General features: G+C 39.2%; 1 protein-coding gene across 4 annotated transcripts in view; it reads left to right on the plus strand.

The window, feature by feature from the left end:
* PROX1 (prospero homeobox 1) overlaps positions 1-6184 on the plus strand; it is a 49873-nt gene extending 43689 nt beyond the window's left edge. For 3 of the 4 annotated variants that reach the window (XM_050314678.1, XM_050314677.1, XM_050314679.1), the window contains one exon: positions 425-6184. In XM_050314678.1, the coding sequence (XP_050170635.1) occupies positions 425-613 (189 nt within the window). In that variant the 3' untranslated portion in view covers positions 614-6184. The remainder of the gene's footprint in view (positions 1-424) is intronic. The other variant, XM_050314680.1, reaches the window with a different exon arrangement.
* Positions 6185-19617: the final 13433 nt, after the last annotated feature.

Consider the following 19617-nt stretch of genomic DNA (forward strand, 5'->3'; position numbering starts at 1 on the left):
TACAAAGGGCTTTCTGTGCATGCATAACTTTCATATTAGTCCTCACATGGAGAGGAGAACATAGCCCTAAATGCACGGGTAAAATATCAAGCAGAGATTTCTTTCCTTAAAGACAATTGTGTTTGTTTCCCCTCCTGCTAATTATATCCTATAAATCCCCCACTCTCCAAACTCAGACAGTAACATTTTGTTACCTACATTCTGTCAGTAGACTTTATAAAGATCTCTAACACATGTTATAAAAGTTATTGCTATAGTACTATATATAACAGCTTTGCATAAGAGAATAGAGGGCTGCCACATTTAGAAAATGCAGGTGCTATGTAAGCCCCTTTCTGAAAGAAAGAACTTAGCTCAGTTTCCTTTGAAGAACCAGAGACTTGAAATTGAAAACTGTATTAATGCCATTGTCTCCTTGTATCAGCAGGTTCCAGAGAGATTCCTGGAAGTGGCTCAGATCACGTTACGGGAGTTTTTCAATGCCATTATCGCAGGCAAAGATGTTGATCCTTCCTGGAAGAAGGCCATATACAAGGTCATCTGTAAGCTGGACAGTGAGGTCCCTGAGATTTTCAAATCCCCAAACTGCCTACAAGAGCTTCTTCATGAGTAGAGAGTTCAGCAGCTATTTATGAATGTATGAAAGTAGCAGTCCCCTTCTGATGCCCAAGTCATGTGTGTCTCTATTTTAATTTCATATATATGTGTATTGCATACATATATATATGTATATGAAATTAGACTGATCCCTCCTGGATATAAGTTTTCATTTAGTTCCAAGGGGATGGTTATTTTACTTCAGCCTTTGGTTTACTTTTGCCCGAGACCCTTAACATTTGAAGAATCAACGGGGTTAATTTTCAGGGAGAAGAGTTTGGAAGTGTGTAAAAGCCTGTCTTAGCAAGTTAGGGCATTATGTTTAAAAATGCTTTGTCAGATTTATTGCTTGCTGCAAAGTGGCATTTTGTCTTGGTGAGACTAATGTCATGGCACAATACTACAGACAATGAAGTTTATATTGTGTTTATACTGCTAAAGGTCTGAACTCTGTGGAGTCACTTCATAAGCTTCGAGCTTTTTTATTTGTATTTATATACTTTTTAATCAATAACTAGATTTCGTTTCATACTTCAAAACAAATACAACATCTATTTTAGGTACTCACTCCAAGAAGTGACACCCAGAAAAACCAAACTCTATTCTTCATGCTTTCCTTACAGAAATGACAGATACCCTGCACCAGTAATCAACATGCCAGGTTGTTGCTTCTCTAAATTGCAGCAAGGGATGTTTGCACAAATCAAATACCGTTCTTGCAGGGTTAGGCCAGTAATTCATGCACAATATCGTATCAACCACACTAATTTTGGAATATGGTCAGCTTAGTAAAGCGGAAGCATTTCACTCTCCATAGAGTAAAAATGAAACCTTCAGCGTCCTATGTTGCCATGTCTTGGTCTTACTTTAAGTGGCATTTGTCCCTAAATTTATTCTTTTCTTAGTCCATTCTGCCTCCCAAGATCCCCTTTCCAGTATACAAAGTTTTCTGTCCATATTTGACATCTGTTCTGAAAAGCACTTTTTGAATGATCTTAGATATAGTAGAAGAGTCTTCACCTCACAGTGCTGAGGCAAAGGAAAAAAAAAAAAAAGGCTTGTTTGTAGCTGTAAAATATAATTAGTCATTTCCTAATCAGAAGAATAAAAATTACATTTTCATAAAAATCTACTCAAGCATATACAAAAATCAGCGTCCTCCTGGCTATGCAGGGTTCAGATAGCCAAATTAGATTTTTAAAACTACAGTAAGTGCAGCTTTAAAAAAAAAAAAAAAAAGAAAAGGAAAAAAATCTATCTGAGCAATGTGCTGCACTCGTCTTCTGAAGCTGGAGCTAGTGTTGACCAAAACCTGAGCTACAGTGTAAAGTCCATGATGGATCTGGGTCTGCCTGAATACTATACCCCGATGTGACAGAAAGAAAGCTGGCTGCTAGTTCTCGTGCTTTCTTCAGTGGCTCTCCTTTTCTCATGTTTTCAGAAAGATACGGTCTCCAGAAGTTTGGGGGAAGGTTGAATATGCTATGGCACAGTGTATTTGTCATTTTCCTTGTCGTCTTTTGTACGGATGCAGTAAGAATTTATTGTTATCATCGGTAGTGTTTTCCCCTACATAATTCAGTCTAAATCTTGAGGAAATTCCTAATTAGCTGTGAATTATATTTAGACCATTGAGGATATTGGTATCTTCTTTATTTTAAAATTACATTTTGACTTTGGAGAGTGAAAGTTTACCCATGTGACTAAAGAGCTGACCTGATCATTGCGATTTCACTTCATTTACAAATACTGCTGATAGACAGAAATGTATGAAAGCAATTATTGTTAGCAGAAAGCCTTAAAAACCTGCTGACTTCAAATTAAACAGCACAATCCTACGATTCCCTGTCATTCTTTTCAAGCACTGGCAGTATCTGTGGAGTATAGGCAATGCAGACAATAGCATGGGATGAAGTGCCAACATTTTCACTATGCATTAAAAGCAAAACAAATCTTGATCTTAGACTCTCTGAGAGTACCTAATAGTGTATGTATCCTTACAGTAGACAGGATTTATTTTACTTTATTTTATTTTCTTACATTTTCTTTCATTTTATTTTGTTTTCTTTATTTCATTTTTTCTTTCTTTTTAAATGTGTGTGTGCATGATTTGGTAAACATTACACTTCATAAAAATGTAACTCCAATGAATTCTGAGGATGAAAATTGTGTTCATGCACTTTTTTGATTTATGGGAAGAAGTGGCATAAAATGCTCAAGTTTTAATACAGTAAGTTCATCATTGGCATACCATCAGATACAAAATATAACTCTGCATTGTCACCTTGGACATAAGAAAGCAAAGCCATACTTTAGTCATACTATGTGGACATACTACTATCTACCATCTCAGTCTGTGATTTTACAGTTGCTTTTATTATTACTATTATTATTATATATTATTATTAATATTATTATTAATATTATTATTAATATTATTATTATTATTTGGCTGCAATGGGATTCACATAATCTAAATAAGTGAAATTGTGTACTCAACACTTGATGTTGTTGCATTTATTTATTTATTTATGAGTAGCTTAATCCAATAGTGAATGAGGCATAGGAATTAGGAATAGAAATTTCATCTTAAAAACAAAATAAAAACCTCCTTGGTCTGAATAAATGATAATTTGATCATTCCAGTTACATGATTTTTCTGCATTTTATAGCCATATTGCCTTTGTGCCTCCCAATACACCTAAAATTACAAATACATGGCATAGCTCATACTAAATTCTAAGTAGAATCCAGTTTCTTTTAAATTTTCTCAATATTATTTCACTAAAAACGGCTAAAAGGCAGGAGGCTACTTTTATTGTAATGAAAAGTTTACATAGGAAAAGAATTTCAAAATCCATGTAGAAACCCCATCTTGCCATTCATTTACTGCTAATTCAGATTTATTTCTGCATATAAACTTGAGGTTATAGTCTGTGCCTAGACCTTAAATGCACCAGCGGAAGGATAAAAGAATCCTTCAAAATACCAGTTTTTCCCCCACAAGTACAATTGTTCTTGTGCCTTCTGTGGCTTACAATTTTCATCTTTTAAACTTTATTTTTCAATTACTACAGCTGCAATAAACACTGACTTTTTTTTTTTCCAGCTGTTTGACATAATGTTGATAGCTATGCATATTTTGTGTCTTTTTAAAAATTTAAAAAAAAAAAAAAACAAAGCAGGAGAATACGTTTTTGAAGAAGAGAATTTTTAGAACAGTTTGATAATGCAAATTATTTTTTCTCAATTGTTTGAGCAGCATTCAAGTTTTGAAAATTCTTGTAGAAGCCAATTTTTTGTAACTGTGGTGCAAATCTTGTGTTTTCTTAGCCTGATGAAAAGTAGTATAGAAGCAATATTTCATACGTGACATATGTGCATATACATATACATATGTAGTCACACACACAGGACAACACGTGTGGGCATATGTATGTATATTTACACAGAAACACACACACACACACACAAAATATGCGTATGAAGTGAAAAGCTTACCTTTTTCCTATCTAGATTAAGAACCTATTTTAGACATTTGTTATGTTTTGTGAAAAGAATGTTCTATTTGAAAACTACAAAACATTTAATTCTTACTGTATCTCTGGTCGTTTAATGGGAACGTTTCACATTTAATGGTAAACACGTGGAAGATGTTAGAATGTAGTAATTATTTAAGAAGGTGTTCACCCATGTATTCCTGAGGTTTGCTTTGTGCCTCTGAGTATTATTTAATTAAAGTGTTTTAAGTTTGAAGAATCTTTGTTACTGTACCAGGTATGTGGGTGAACATTGAAAATTGAGGGGAACTTTTATAAAGCAATGTAAATATTCAACCTTATGGCTGTTCTTGCATAAAGACATAAGATTTTAATAACTACATTCTGAAAACATCTGTTGAATTTATAAGAAACACTACAGTAACTGTGTAGATAGTTGAAAGCATTCTTGAAAATCCAGCTCTCTACTTTTAAAAGTTAAAGTCTCTTTCATCAGATGTCAAGGGAATGGGTAATAACAGTTTCTGTAAAATTGCAGAATTTTTTTCTATGTATATGAAGTCAGTTAATAGAAAAATGTTTTTTTTCCACAGGTTAATATTAATTAAGAAATAAAGGTGAAGATTTTGTGGCTTTAAAGATAGGATTTTCACCAGCAGCATTGAAAGATTATACATATATATATATACAGAAAGATATATATATATATATTAAAAATGGAAAGTGGTTTACAAAACCCCCAAAATGAGCACTGTACATGAGAAGTGAAAGCAAAAACTATATTTGCCATGTGTATTATATAGCAATCATTGGTGTTAATAGTGCAAATGTTTCCTTCTGGTACCAACTATGTGTTTGAAAATTCCAATACGCATTGTTTTCAAAAAGCTCCCCTTAAGGAATGTAACTGGTTTATATGAGTAAGCAGTTACTGTATTGCACTTAAATGTTCTGTTGAAGGAAATGCAATTTTGTTTTCTGTAGAACTGTTGGTTGTAAACCATCTATAAACTGAAGCTAAAAATGCTCATATTTAGAGCTGGGATGAAAACTGGTATTTAACCTTTGTATCTTCTTAGGAATATCCTTTTTAGTGTATGAAAGGTGGTGGCACTATGACTTTATTTAGTCTTTTCATCTGAGCCACAGTCACCTCTCTCCCAAAGCAGCCACCTTCCAAATGCACAAATACTGGGATATGTAGAAACAAATCTAGAAGAAACAGTGAGCTTACATTTTTCTCCAAAATCCATACTTTCTGCATTAATTGTACCACTCTAGTGAGATAGTAGACAAATACAATAACCATCTCATTACCATATAACATGGAAGAGTCAGAAACTAAAAAAAGAAGGAAAAAAAAGCCTCTTAAGGTTGGTTTTAATGCTGCCCAGAAGAGTCAAAGGTTAAGGTTTAAACTGATATTGTCCCAGCCATTACTCATATGTATATAGTTACAAAAGTGACAAAACACTGCCTTTATATTATTTAGCAATATGTTGTAAATAGCATTATTAAGCTCTTTTTTTTTTTGTAATAAAGACCCTTTAATTTGAAGATAGTACAATAACTGAACTGATAAAGTCAATTTTTGATTTTTTTTTTTATTTTATTTTTTAGCTAGAGGCAATTTCAACTGTGGATTTTTTTGTTGTTGTCTATTGTTCTGAAGACTTTGCATAATTTATTGGTTTAATTTATCCTAATTTATTTGATGAAGGTGTACAATTTTGTATTACCAAGGATGTACTGTAATATTAATTGATGACAAGATAAAACAATAAGACTCCCCTGTCTGTTTGGAAAAAAAAAGGTGCAGTAGACAATTGATTGAAAAAAAGTTACAATTCTAGCTTGGCAGCTACTAAATTTAAGTTAAACACAGGAAAAATGTTTTGGGGGGGGGTGAATTTTATTTTGTGTGTTTAAAGCTTTTGTATACTCTCCAGACTTTTACCTTTTTGCTTTGTACCACTTAAAGGATACAGTAGTTCAATTGCCTTGTGTGCCTTCCATCTTCTCTAAACTGAATGTATGTGCAGTATATATGCAAGCTTGTGCAAAATAAAATATAAATTACAAGCTCATTGCCATTGTTTATATTTATTTCCAAAAGTTTATATTGCCCCACGTCAAGGGGTGAACCCCCGAACCACTCTGCTCTGGCCAGGTTGTGCCTAACACTGTAGTCCTCTGAAGGTTTTCTTTTCCCCTTAGTTCAAATTATTTATTAATGAAACTACCAGCCCTCTTGCAAAATGGGTATAATGATTTATCGCATCGGTGTCCTACCTCCAGCACAGCGCCGGTTAAGATAATGAATGTTATTTTGCAATAGTCTATCTGACAAGGAATAATTCCCTGTAAGAGACCTGTTATGTCTGAGGTATAGACAGTCCCTTAAATTAAATGTAGCCAATGTGAGCAAGAAAGTACTTTTATTTATACTGTTGAATCATTTCCTGGATATGCCTGCAATGCTGGTGTCCTGCAACAGGGAGTCCCTCAAGTTGGGTGAATGTAAGGATAGTGTCGGGATGTGGTTCACATTTGTTACTGTTACCAGTTTGGCATTGTTAATGGTAGTGACCAGATACCATTCTCTGTTGTTTCTGTTGTAATCCATCACTCATGGATCACTTCCATTTCAAGCTGTATCATCAGCAGCATTATGTATAACTAGTCTGTTCTTACACAATTCCTCAAAATGTATTTGTTCATGGTTTTTCTCTAGTCCTTCACTGTGTATGCTGTTTCATATGTATCTTAAAATTTTGAGATTGAGCGAACCTTTGATTTGCATCACTGTCTGTGTTTCAGATATGAAAGGTCTCTTTTTGGCTTAGAATTGGTGCAGATGGCGGTAAGATGGTAGCTTATTTGGATCACAAAATCATGCAACACTTCTCTGATTTTGCAGGAGAAGCATGTTAAAAATATGTTTTGGTCCCAGGTCATTTATTTTCAGAATATTCCATGATTCAGCCTTAGGACACTGTAGAGCTGAGCTGGAGCCTGAATCCAGTCTTAGCTATACTGTAACAACCAAATAAATACTCCATATCTACAACAGCAATTGAAACTCCATGTCTTTTCATGCAACTGGAGTTGCATTTGCTGGACCACGTCATCAACAGGTAAAGGAGGTCAGTGGAAGGTCATGAAGTTGCACCTACATAACTAATAGTCATTTAGGTGTGAGATCTTCTCTGGTTTTACTGCAAACAAATTGCCTGTTGTAGTTGACATCTATCCACACTATCAAACCAACATACTAGAAGCCTTTTCAGGTCAAAATACCTGACATTCAGGAGCTGGCTGCCTCACAGCACTTGCTAACTGTGGATTCATGCTACAACCATGGCGTGGTGGGCAGGGCAGACTGCAGTGTCTGAAATGATGAGCGCGTCAAGGTCTCTGGCTCATCCACTCCAGAAAGCCTCCAGCCTTGAGGAGGTCCTCTTCCAATCGTGGCTCAGAGCAAGCACAGGCATCCCAGGAGGGAGCTGCTGGGAAATCATGAAAATGTTTTCCTTGTTACGGGAAGGCAAAGAGAGGGTGAGGAGACTACAACCAGGCAGCTGGTTAAGCAAGCCCTAGCGAAGGCTTACAAAGGCAGCTGCGGACTACATGGGAGGGCTCATTCTTGTGTCAGTTATCAAGAATTAACTAGATGAGGGTGAGGGCGGTCATCCTCAGGTACTCAGTTAATGGACCAAAGGATATGAGCTGCATGGGTAATTGCTAGCTCCCTCTGTCCCCCTATCAGTTTTTCTCTCAAATATACTAGTTCTATGAAATACAAGACACCATTTGCCATTTTACCCTGCAGTGGAAAGCACACAAATCTCTAAATAAGAAATCCTAGCTATTGGCATCTCAGAATGCTGCAGGAGTTCAGAGCTAGACTGGAACTTGGCAAGTAGTCCCTGTCATTGCAGAGGGCCAAATCAACTTTCCCAGGCTTCAAGCACCCTGAAATGATCCAAATTTTGCAGATCTGGCCATCTGTGCTTGGAAATCCTCAGTTCCCCTAATACCTGGAATTTTTACAATAAGGAAGATACTATGTTCTAGCTTAAAAATCATAAGGAAGACGCGAATCGTTCCTGAGCAAGACAAATAGTGCAATTTTATGTCAATGAGACCATCACTAGGAACTGGGGTCTTTTCACATCATGTTACTGAGAAACCAAATGTGGAAGACTGCACTTTGTCATTTGAGAGCCTGAAAGAGTTAATTGCTCTCATTTTCTTGGTCTGTACCCTTATTTATGCCCAGTCTAAGTTGTGCCAACACAATTTCTATGGAGATGATCCCTTCTGATCCAGTCTTCCCTCTTTGTTAGGAGGGAAAGGGAGAGTTGCAGCATATGACTGACTGCAGTTAGGAAAAAATGGCAAATAAGTCAGTCACTCTGTGAAATGGGTTACAGTGTTTCCCCAAACAGACTAATCTTACTGACTTTTAAAATATGGCAAGCCATTTGATTTAAGAACACAATATGCAAAACTAAATCTTCGCTAAAGCTTATTGTTGAATGGGGCTGGAGGGCTCCCGTGGTGAAGGCAGAACTGATAGATTAGAAGGGCTGTGGGGTAGGAGGGTGGTTTCCCTGTGTGGTCCTAGTGTTTGACCCTCTGGGCTCATTGCAAGGCCTGTCTGTTCTTCCAGCTTTTCAGTGGGCAGTGGCATTTGGAGAAACTGGTTATTAAAGCCTGATAGATTGGTGAGTGCAGAGAATCCATCAATTGCCACAATGCCTATTTTTGTGTACAGTTTATTAGCGCTCCAGCATACCTGTGCCTCAAAGAGAGGAAAGAGATATCTTTTATTTAAATATTACATTTTTTGTAGACACTCGAATGCCTGTTGGCTTAGGTTAGCCTGACTCTTTCCAGAGCTGCAGAGCCGAGTGAGACACTGACTCTGCTTCAGAGAAAGGACCCCCCCACCTCTCTCTGCCCAGAGTCTGCGAGGCTGTGATTGCATTTTCATGAATAAATCCTAAGCGAGTGAATAGTGGTACTTTCCCATTTATTTGGGAATCAGTGTGAAAAAACAAACAAACAAGCTATTTGCTTCACAACAAAACACATGAAAATGAACTGCTGTTCTCACTCAAAGGCAGTTAATTGCATGCAGGGTTTAATTTTATTCTTTAAAATTATACGTAAGGTTGAGTCTCTATCTAGGAAAAGGAAAGATTAAAGAAAAAAAAAGAGAGAGATGGCACAGATAGTTAAAGAAATACTACTGGCTCCAATGTAAATATGTTTGCAGTTTTGCAAGAGACCTGCCAGTCAAGCAGCTGTGGGAGGTAACAGGGGAGAACGCAGGAGAGGAAAAAGTCTTGTGGCAACAGTGGCCAGTTTCATTATGGCTACTGCCAGACTGTGAAACAACTCTGGGGGCTTGAAATCCTATTGCCTATTAAAACTGGGCATGACAGCTCTTTTTTATGCTTCACCAACCAGAGATGGAACTGTGTCCTAGGGGAAATAAGGAAAAATATTTATTACAAGTGTTTAACACCTTTTAGTACAAAACAACCCTAATATGCAGCACTCAAGGATAATTCCTGCCAGCGCATGTAAAACCAAGGGAAATCGCTTATCAGCTCAATAATTTGGTCAGAGCTTTTAAAGGAAGAGATGATGCTCCAGTCAAAACCGTAAGCCCAGATTTCTCTGAAGTGGAGGCACTTTAGATTTATTTTTTATTACAATTATTATTTCTACAATTTCTCAGTAATCCACACAAGGCTCTGACAACACACCCACCCCAGGGACTGCGTGGCCTGTCTCGGGTTGAAGATTGGCCATTCAGACTGGAGACTTACCTGCCCCTCATGCACAGCAATAGTGGCTGTCATATTAAAGAAAGCCACAGGACAGTTAGGGGTGGATCTTGAACAACCCATGAGGCGGAGATTTGAGCTACTTCAGAGGCTTCTCTGAAAACCGTGCACCCTGAGCTCATCTTACACTGTAAACAGCCTGGAAGCACAAGAATGCTCCAGTCAAGGGGTGTATTTCAAATCTTTCCTAATAAAATGCGTGTGTTTAGAAGCAGTGAAATTCACTGCTTTCTTACATGAGCCTATGCATTACAACTTCAGGTAAAACCTAGAACTCAGATGGGGATCTCCACCATGCACTGAGCACCACGGGGAAAAATGTCGAGCACTTTCAAAAGGCTGAGCTCAAAATCTATTCATGCTGCCAGCTGCGTGTCCCCATTTTATAGACAGTGAAATGGAGACACAGGACGGTGGCACCATCTCCCCAGGACCCCCCATCTGCCCTCTGCAGAGCCAGGAACAGCGCCTGGTCTTCCAGCCCTGTGCGTTACTCATTAACGCTCCCGTTACTCGTTAACAGCCCGCACAAGAGGTTCCTGTGCAGCTCTCCCAAAGACTCCAGTTTATATTGTGCAATTGACACACTGCTGCTGTTTCAGTTTTATCTCCTAGCAGAAACCTTGCTTTCAGGCATCCTTTTGCATCTTTGTGAGTGACCTGAGCCAATATTTTAGAATATTGTTTACCCAGCCATTTGCTTTTTTTTACAGAACCTGGGGGGAACCACAGAGGAATTGGAAAAGAGCATCCGTGGCGAGGATTTCCCCCTGCCTGTGAGCTAGGTCTCTCTCTCCTTGGTGCTGGTGCGCACCATCGGGAAGGGCCTGCTGCTTAAACAGTGTTTCTGCCCTTCCAGAAATTTCCAGAGTATTCAGCAGACCTTTCCTGGGCCATGGCCAGCTTCTGGCTGCGACACAGGGAGGCACAATGCAGCTGACCCAGGGGCTGGCAGGGAAAAGGACAGGTCAGGGTGTGCTTTGGTGGGGCAAGGGGGGAAACCTGGCTCTGCCAGTGAAATGACCCTGTGCAAAGGGCCAGGTGGGTGGTGCTGCCTGAGGCCACATAAGCTGCTCCTTGCTCTGGGCAAAGGTATCAGGGTTCAAAGCTGCTGGGCCAAGAGGGACCATGGGGATGCCGAAGGACAGCAGTGGCAGAAAAGGTCTGGAGCCCCCACCAGCAGAGGAAACTTCCTTATCAGTGGGGTGAAGCTGGTACCCAGTGGCAGGCACCCCTGCCCTTCATGCAGCTCCCTCCCTGTCTTTCCACATTTCAGTGCCACTCACATCTCTTTGGAGAAGGGAAGTGGAAGGGATGGATGACTGTGGTTTTGACAAACATGAAAACGGTAGCAGCCCCAGCAAATAAGCATGTGTGTTGTCCTCAGCAAAAGACCTGTACAACAGGGATTCTGGATACAGTGCAAATTGCAAAATTCAGGATTTGTCCAAAACATGCTACTATTTTTTATGTAGATAATGTCAGTTATTTGTAGTAATTTATTGTTATTATTAACCTTAAGGTTAATAATAACCATAAATATAAATAAAGTGTAATAATCCTTAATCTGATTTCAAATGACCTGAAAAGAGGATCAAAAAAGTGCAAGACAGCTATACAACAGGGGAGAAAATAGTGGGGGGGATGAGGAGGGGGGGGAGGAGTGGTGAGGGGGGGCAGTGAGGGTGTTGACTGCAAAAGAAAGAAAATTATCCCGATTCTAACACTGCTGGAAAAACGTGAAAGTTATTGCCGCACAAAGAACCTCTTGAACTGCTCTGCCTTCCAAAATTTCTACTGCACTCTCTGCAGTTACTTGTGTATGGCAGAAGCAGCATCTTTGTATTATATGAACAGTCTGCTTCATAATCAAATACCATCTGTCGCTACATCTGAACTTGTTTTCAACATCTGTGCGTTCTGGTCTTAACAAAGCTTTAAAAACTAATTCAAAAACTTTCACAGATCACTGACTAAATATGTACATTTACCATCTTTCATATTGGTTTAAAATATTTCTTCTATAGCTGCATCCCCTTGGCTGGGAATAGTTAAGATGTATACACTGAGTTGCTTTATTAAGCTTATTTTCTAATGGCCTTGGGTAGCCAAGTGCAAAAGAGGGACACTTGCTCAGGCACCGAGAGGACCCATCATATTCTTTCTTGGTGCCAATACAGTCCCTTTCTGCCAATGAGAAACCTGAAAGTTGATCAGCTACCATACCCCAATTACTCAAAATGACACTACAGATAAAACTGCAACCAAGGGGAGAATCAACTGTATGGCTTATATGCTGCTAAAGTGTGTCTGAACAAATGGTGAAGTAAAATCATGAGAGCCCTCAGGAGGATAAGTACGTTGTTACTTTGCACATGCTTCAGAAATGTGAAGTACATCTTTACAGAACTTTTGGCCAACCCCCTGGCAGATGTTGACCAGTTTTGCTTATGTATACATCAGTTGCAGAACACTAAAACAGAGATTGGAAATTTTAATTTAGTCAAGGCAGTTGGGCTAAAATGATGGCTTTTGTTGAAACCATTAAATAGAGCTGCCTAATGAAGTACAGTACAGAACTGGCAAACCGAGCCCTGATGAGATGCAGCAGCTTCCAAACTGCAGCCCTGGAAAAGGGAAGAAGGAAGCTTGCAAGTCTTTAACTAAAGTGGAATGGCGACAGCTCTTGTAAAGCTGCATTTGATTTTGTGTTTGAGGGCAGACGCACTTGTACATTATCGCCCTGACATTTTAACCATTAGTTGGAAATGTGCCGGTGCAGTTCCTGCCATATATTTCTCAATCCTATTTGTTAGAAAGTGAGCTAATAGACAGTGTGATGAAGCGATCATAAATTCACTTTCAAAGGGCATTTGGGTTCAGAGCCTAAAGATTGAATATGGCAAATTCTTAGGCATGGGGAAGAAGGTGGGGGCCAGGAGGGTCATTCTCACTGATGGGTTCAGTGATTGATTCCACTACAGAACTATATTTGCCCTTTACTTGGCTGTTTAACACAGAATAGCTATAATAGGTTCCCGATCCATTATTCCTCTTCTTCCTAGGGTCACTATGAAGTGAAAGAAAATATAACCTTGGCTGTGATAAAATAAACTTTAACATTATCAGGTGTTTGGAAATTGGAAGGTGTCTGATTGCTTTGTATAGGATACACACAAACACACACACGCAAAGGGCTATAATATAATCCTCCGTGCTGCCTCTGACAAATGGTTATTACCATTCAGTATTGGTTTTTTGCTCATACAATAATATGGTGTCATGCAAGTCCACACAGCCTTGAAATTCTTCTTATTATACACAGCCTTCCAAAACCCACATGCTGCTCTTTTAATGGTGATTAGCAGCATTTTTTTAAAGATAGGTGGCTTAGAACAAAATTTGCTCTGAGAGAGAAAAGAAATTATTTGAAAGGCAAGAGGAAAATGAGTATTTTAGCACAAGGCAGCCCCCAAATATTTTCAATAATTAGAAGAGACTTATGTTCCATTTCACTGTTTTATGTGTTATATAGTATAGAGTGAGTGCTACTGTAGTTAAGTGTTTGTCAGCATTTCCCTTGTAAATCCTGGTTTTCCAGAGGGTTGCTATAACTTGCCAATTTCAAATCACACTGGGCTAACACTCACTATACACATTGTCAGCCCAGATGCAAATTTCTGTTGTTGTTATTACCAAAAATGAAATCAAGTGAAGCTGCTGGTTTTTAGTTGATGGCAAAAGATGATGGTTTGGAAGTGGGGGATGGCAGTGGTGTGTGTGCTTTTTTTCCCTGTTGCTCCTACTTGGGTTTTTGTTGCTGCAATGGTCTGATTCAAATGGGTTTGTTTTAAAAGGGATGTGAGGGGAAGTTATGGGTATTTTTATACACCCCAAAATATAAGTGACACTTAGAGGGCTCAGGGAGAGCAGAGGGCAGCATTCTGATATGGTGCAACTTACTCCGTCAGGCATTTGGTATTCAGGAGTACATGTGCTGACCTCCATCTCAAGCTTTAGTTCTGCATTGCAAAGGCCTTAACATGCTAATAAAGGTCCATCCAGCAGCCAAATTGTGCAAGAAAACACGGAATTATTTGACTCATCTGGAGCAACTCCTGTGAAGCATAGAACCAAACCCTGGTACTCTCCTCCCAGCCTTTGGGACCCACAGTTTGGGTTCCGGCAGGACCTTATAAACATCACTGGCTGAACCATGGAAAAGGGGCCAAACTTCCTTTCTCAACATCCCCAAAACCTACACCATCCCACAATGGGCACAGGAGAGCACAGGACTTTGGGGCTGCAGTCCTAAATGTTCTCTGCTTGACAACAGACTAGAGAGGTGTGTTCTCCACTTTTAATTAATTAAAATTAATTTCCAAACTTTAAAAAAAAATTCTGAATCACTGCTGTCCTCCAGTTGTTGAGTCTTTTACTATTTAACATCCACTTGGTTTTGTTAACTGGAGAAGGTTGTACTGAGAATCTCTCAGCTGCTTTCCTCTGTGAGGCTCAGGCATGTGAATCCAGGCTAAAGGCAGATTTACACCAGTGCAGGCACATATTGTAAGAGTAAGTGGAGAAATAGGCCTGGAGTCAAGGGATTATGTGAGAGAGAGTACTTCAAGATGCTTACAAATCTAGAAGGTTTTCTACAAGTAAAGAAATGGGGACTCCCTGGGTGAACAGCTATTACCAGCTCAAGAGAGGCTAAAAAGTGGCAATACCACAGTCCAGCTGCCTGGAGAAAGACAAATTGGAGAATTTGTTCATATCACTTAGCAGATATCCACAACCCTTGTAGTACTTTTAAATCAGACTCAGCTGATGTGACTTGCAGAGCTGTCAGTTTGGGGGGTTTATCTCACTACTGTTGGAGGTGTTGGGGTATGGCTTGTGATATTTTTGGTGCTCTGGACTGAGAGACTAAGGTCAGCAAAAGAGACTGTGACATTAGTGTTACATCAATTTATATCAAGTGAGATTCTGTCTGTGCATAGTAGCAGCAGGTTAATTTTATAAGCCATTGCTCAGGTACCTGAGCAATCAGAGCTACCCCATACACCACTTCAGCATAGAAAACAAGTCCAAATTAGTCACACACTGTTTTCCCCTCCTGGAAAAATACTTAGGTAGATTCCGCTTGAACACAAAGGGCAATTCACTGCCTGTTTAGTGTTAAGCTAGCATGCCACTTTTATTCTATATCCAAGCCCCAAATTTCTGTATATTGATGCATTCCAACACAAAATTCAAGCTTCAAGATCAGAAGATCCCAGCTAAATGTCAAGATATTTCCACACAAAAGAGAAACTGGATTTGCCCTCTATGTAAGACATACAGCAGATAAACCCAATAATACCTTATCTCCTCCCATAACTTCCTGGCCAGGAGCAGCAGCAATATATATTAAGATATCAATTGACTCTTTATAGGATTAAGTAAGGAACAGCTGAAATCAGTCCTTGCTTTTATTTGACTTTAATTCATCCAGTCATAGATCTGTGTGGTAACCACCTATAATAAAGTAATAATAGCAATAATAATAGAGCTTTGTACTTTTACAGCATCTTCCATCGAAAGCTATCTCAACGTGTTTCATAAACATTACTCTTGCATCTATTCCTTCAATTCCTCCAGTTTCTCCTCATCTTTATCTGTAGAATCTGCACTAATATGATAGCATGGATACCTTACAAATAAACTAAGACAAGCTATTATTTCAATGAAATGTAGGAAGAGCAAGGTAAAGGTATTTGAAAAATATGAGACAAATTCAGAAGGCTGGAGATGGTATATGTTCATTTTGCTAACATATTATGTCCTCAGTTAAGGATAAAAGAAAATCCATACATTCTGCTAGGTTCACTGATATTCTTGCATTAAAGGAATATAAATCAACACGTACCACTCATAACGTCTTATTTCTGAGACAAAAAAATGAAGAAGAAAAATATTAGTGAAGAAAGTCTGGAAATTCACAGTTTTCACATCTTTATGACAGAAATATCTTCTAAATTCTCAGTCTTGTGATCACACATTTCACGTATATGTAAGTCACGGCATTGAAAGGTGACCAGACATGCAGGTGTGGGCTTGCAATCTGAGACTCCCCAAAACAGCAGGGCTCTCTTCATCTAGAGTTGTATGGGAACCAGCTCACTAAATGTAGTTATAAAGCAAATAAAAAATACTAACAAATACTGACAGAGGTATTGTGTTCAGTGTCTTGGACTGACTTCAGAACAAGGAAAGAAGATTCTATTTGCTTCAAAAAATTCATCCCTGGAAGCTTAGCCTGTCTCCAGTGGAAAACTTCCTTGAACGAAATTCCCTCGATGTGGATAGACAGCAAAAAGCCCATATAGCACTTACCTTGTGGTAATTCTTCTTTTATTTCAGTTCTTTAATTTAAAGTGAAAGGTAAGCAAAATTTAAAAGATGAGGAGATTTAAAAGATAAGGATGGAGCCCCAGTGGATGATCTAGACTAATAAGAACCCTGTGGTCCTTGCCTCAACTTCTCCACCCATAAAATACAAGCAGTATCTTCCTGTACTAAGTGTACTGACAGGCTGTCTGTGTAAACGTTAAGACTACTACCAGTTATTACCCCTTCAGTAATTTCATTCTGCCCTCCCCCTTTTCTCAATATGACAGTAACTGTAGTGCTAGACCAGTAATTGGATAGTTTCATGCCTCAAATTCACTCGTATTTAATTTTTATATCATTCTCAGAACCTATCACATATTTGTTTTGATTTATTCAATATTGATCCTTTCTCTGACTTTCAAGCAGCTATCACCTTCCCTGCCCGTTCCCAGGGAATCTGCCAAGCCAGCAGTTTGTGATTTTGTCATAATACATGTGTTTCATTTTCTGAGTGGTTGTCACAAGCTTCTGGATCTCACAAATGTTACATCCCCTCTTTTTATTCACACGTTCTGTATATTGAAGGTTCTCAGAGATGAGCTTTTCTTGTGTGCAGAAGCAAGGCTTTTTGTATCAGTTTGCAGGATAAAAATCTAAACCTGTTTTAGCAGAGAAAGAGGAGCTTTATTTTTGCTGGATTTGAATAAATGCTCTTATACAGCTTTCTACAATACACTGTGCACAGAGAATGAAAGCTGACTGAGGCAAACCTGGGGTAACATTTTCTGAAATGTCTAGATGACTTGAACAGGTTTCACTTTGTTAGCAGTCACTCATCTTTTTCTTGCTCTCAGTACACAAGTACATCCCCACTTCAGAAAGTAAGTTTAAAATATTTTAAATTGCCTTCCCCAAATCTGTTCTTTGTGAGTTCTGTCTCTCACAGCTGGTAGTCTTCTGCAGCGTGGCCATAACAAGAAGGCCAAATATCACCAGTCTTAAGTATAGTACTGTTAGAAATTACTCTCTTCCAAGGAGGAATAAAGCAAGGCCCGTACCATGCTATGTTAAGAGCACAACCAGCAGACCAAGGGAAGTTTTCATCCCCATCTATTCAGCTCCATCTGGAATACCACCTCTCACAATCTTGGAAGTTGAAGAGGATACTGAGAAACTGGAAAGGTCCCAGCAGAAGGCTACCAAGATCATTAGGGCTAAAGCACATGAATGCTGAGGAAAGATTGAAGCAACTGTTCTTATTTAAGATAGTGAAGAGGAGGCTGGGAAGGAAGGTCTCTAGTCAATATTTGAAGGGTAGTCACAAAGACAAACAAGCTGCTTTTCCTGGTAGTGACAGACAGTAAAACAAAGAGCAATAACCATGAGTTGTGGCTGAGAAGATTCAGAGTAGACATTAGGGAAAACTTACTCTCTAGAGGAGTAAGTCCATAGTGCAGGAACAAGTTACCCAAAAGCTGGTATCTCTGCCCATGGAGGCTCTCAAGACTCATTTGGGAAAAAAAAATGAAAAAACACACACACACACAAAAAAAACCAAACAAAAAACCAAACCAAACAAACAAACAAACAAAACCACCAGAAAAATACCAATAAAATAAGGACAGAGCTGACATTTTCTGGCCAATTAGTAATAGCTGTGCACTGAGCCAGAGGCTGAACAAGACAACCTCCAGGACTATGTTACAATTCATACTTTTATGGTCAAAAAATGTTAGGGAAGTTCAAAGGTACTTTTCCAAGGAGCCCTCGGAGAACATACACGTGTACACACTAACAGAGGGAGAAATCAAACAGGGCTTCCAATACAAACAACTTCTCAAGATATTCTGCCATCAAAGTTAACCTCCTGTGATCTCCACAGGCATTTGAGAGATGAAGTAGGGTAGCATATAGCAGTCTGAGAAAAATAGTGCCTGTGTTATTTACACTGAAGTTTTTAGTCTTATCTCCCTATGAAATTCTTGTACCACTTAGGAAACCCCCAGCTTTCTGCAGAAGCCACTGCCAGTTTCCTCCTAGTTCTCTTTTTCTCGCCAAACTGTTTTTCCTTCTTGCGAGCTTTCTTTCTTTTTAATTCCACAACCTGACATTATTTGAGTTTTGCCTCTGTTCTCTAGGAACATGCCATCTTGTGTAAAACTGAGATCTAGGTACTTATCTCCACTAATTTTCACTCTGAGCAGCTTCAGAAATAACTGCTTAATTGGAAGTATATGCTGGGGATCTGTGTCCGTTTCAATAGTTTATGCTGTAGCACTCGGGGGCAGCAATGGTGGAAGAATACATCCTTTTCTATTTAGAAAGATCTTTTGTTTGTTGTACAACCCCAAGCAGCTTACGAAGTAAAAGATGGTTTTGCACTGGGAAACGCAGAGATGGGGCAGACTTTTGCATGGATTCTTTTCCATAAATGTTTTGCTGCATTACCATTTCTGCTATTGCGTCCAGTGTCACCAGGGAATGGTTCAGCATAAACACCTCCTGAGGAACTGTTCCAGAGCTTAATGCCAACCTGAGACAGCTGCTGATGCTGAACAACATCATCAAGGGCCCACTGTCCCTTCCTGCCACTCCTCCTCCTTCACTACCAGTGAAAGAACTATGAAAAGACCAAGAGCTGGTGTACAGCCAACAAGAACTAAAGATCTTGCAGCTGGTTGTACCACCTGTGCCTTGTGAAATTCCAGCCAAAACAACGTCCCCTCCCTTCCCTCAGATAACCCCTTTATTAAGGAGAAGGGCATCACATTTGATAACTTTATAAGCAGGAGTGACACGTGCACAGCAGCAGATACGGAAGGCAATTGCTCCTGCTGTCGTTAGTGGCTGTGGACAACTGACCGTCTTTTGTGGGTGTGCTGGGGCACTCTGGGTGAGCTGTCTAGTATGTTCAAATTCACACACAGTGTGTAAGCCACATTGTGCCAGATATATATAGCTGTTCAATGCCACCCTGCTGAGCCAGTGCCAGGACAGATCACGTGGTGCTTGCTTTATTTGGGCTGGTTTGAGGGAGATGTACAGAATCCATGAGTGAAAGCGCTGATACATGCTACTCTGACACAAAAGGAAGAATCCTTCACTTAGGGCCATAGAGCAAATCCAGTGTTCTGGATTCCCCCATTAATATCAAAGGGCATTATACATATGTAGTCAGAGTACATTGTCTCAGGCCATGTTCCACCACACAGCTATGAGGAGGGGATTTTGCTTGAAGCATGCTAGAAACGGGTCTATAGCCGTTAACTGATAACATGCTTCCA

The sequence above is a fragment of the Myiozetetes cayanensis genome, unplaced genomic scaffold (genome assembly GCF_022539395.1).
Source record: "Myiozetetes cayanensis isolate MyiCay16 unplaced genomic scaffold, myiCay2020 scf2-11, whole genome shotgun sequence".
Taxonomy (NCBI): Eukaryota; Metazoa; Chordata; class Aves; order Passeriformes; family Tyrannidae; genus Myiozetetes; species Myiozetetes cayanensis.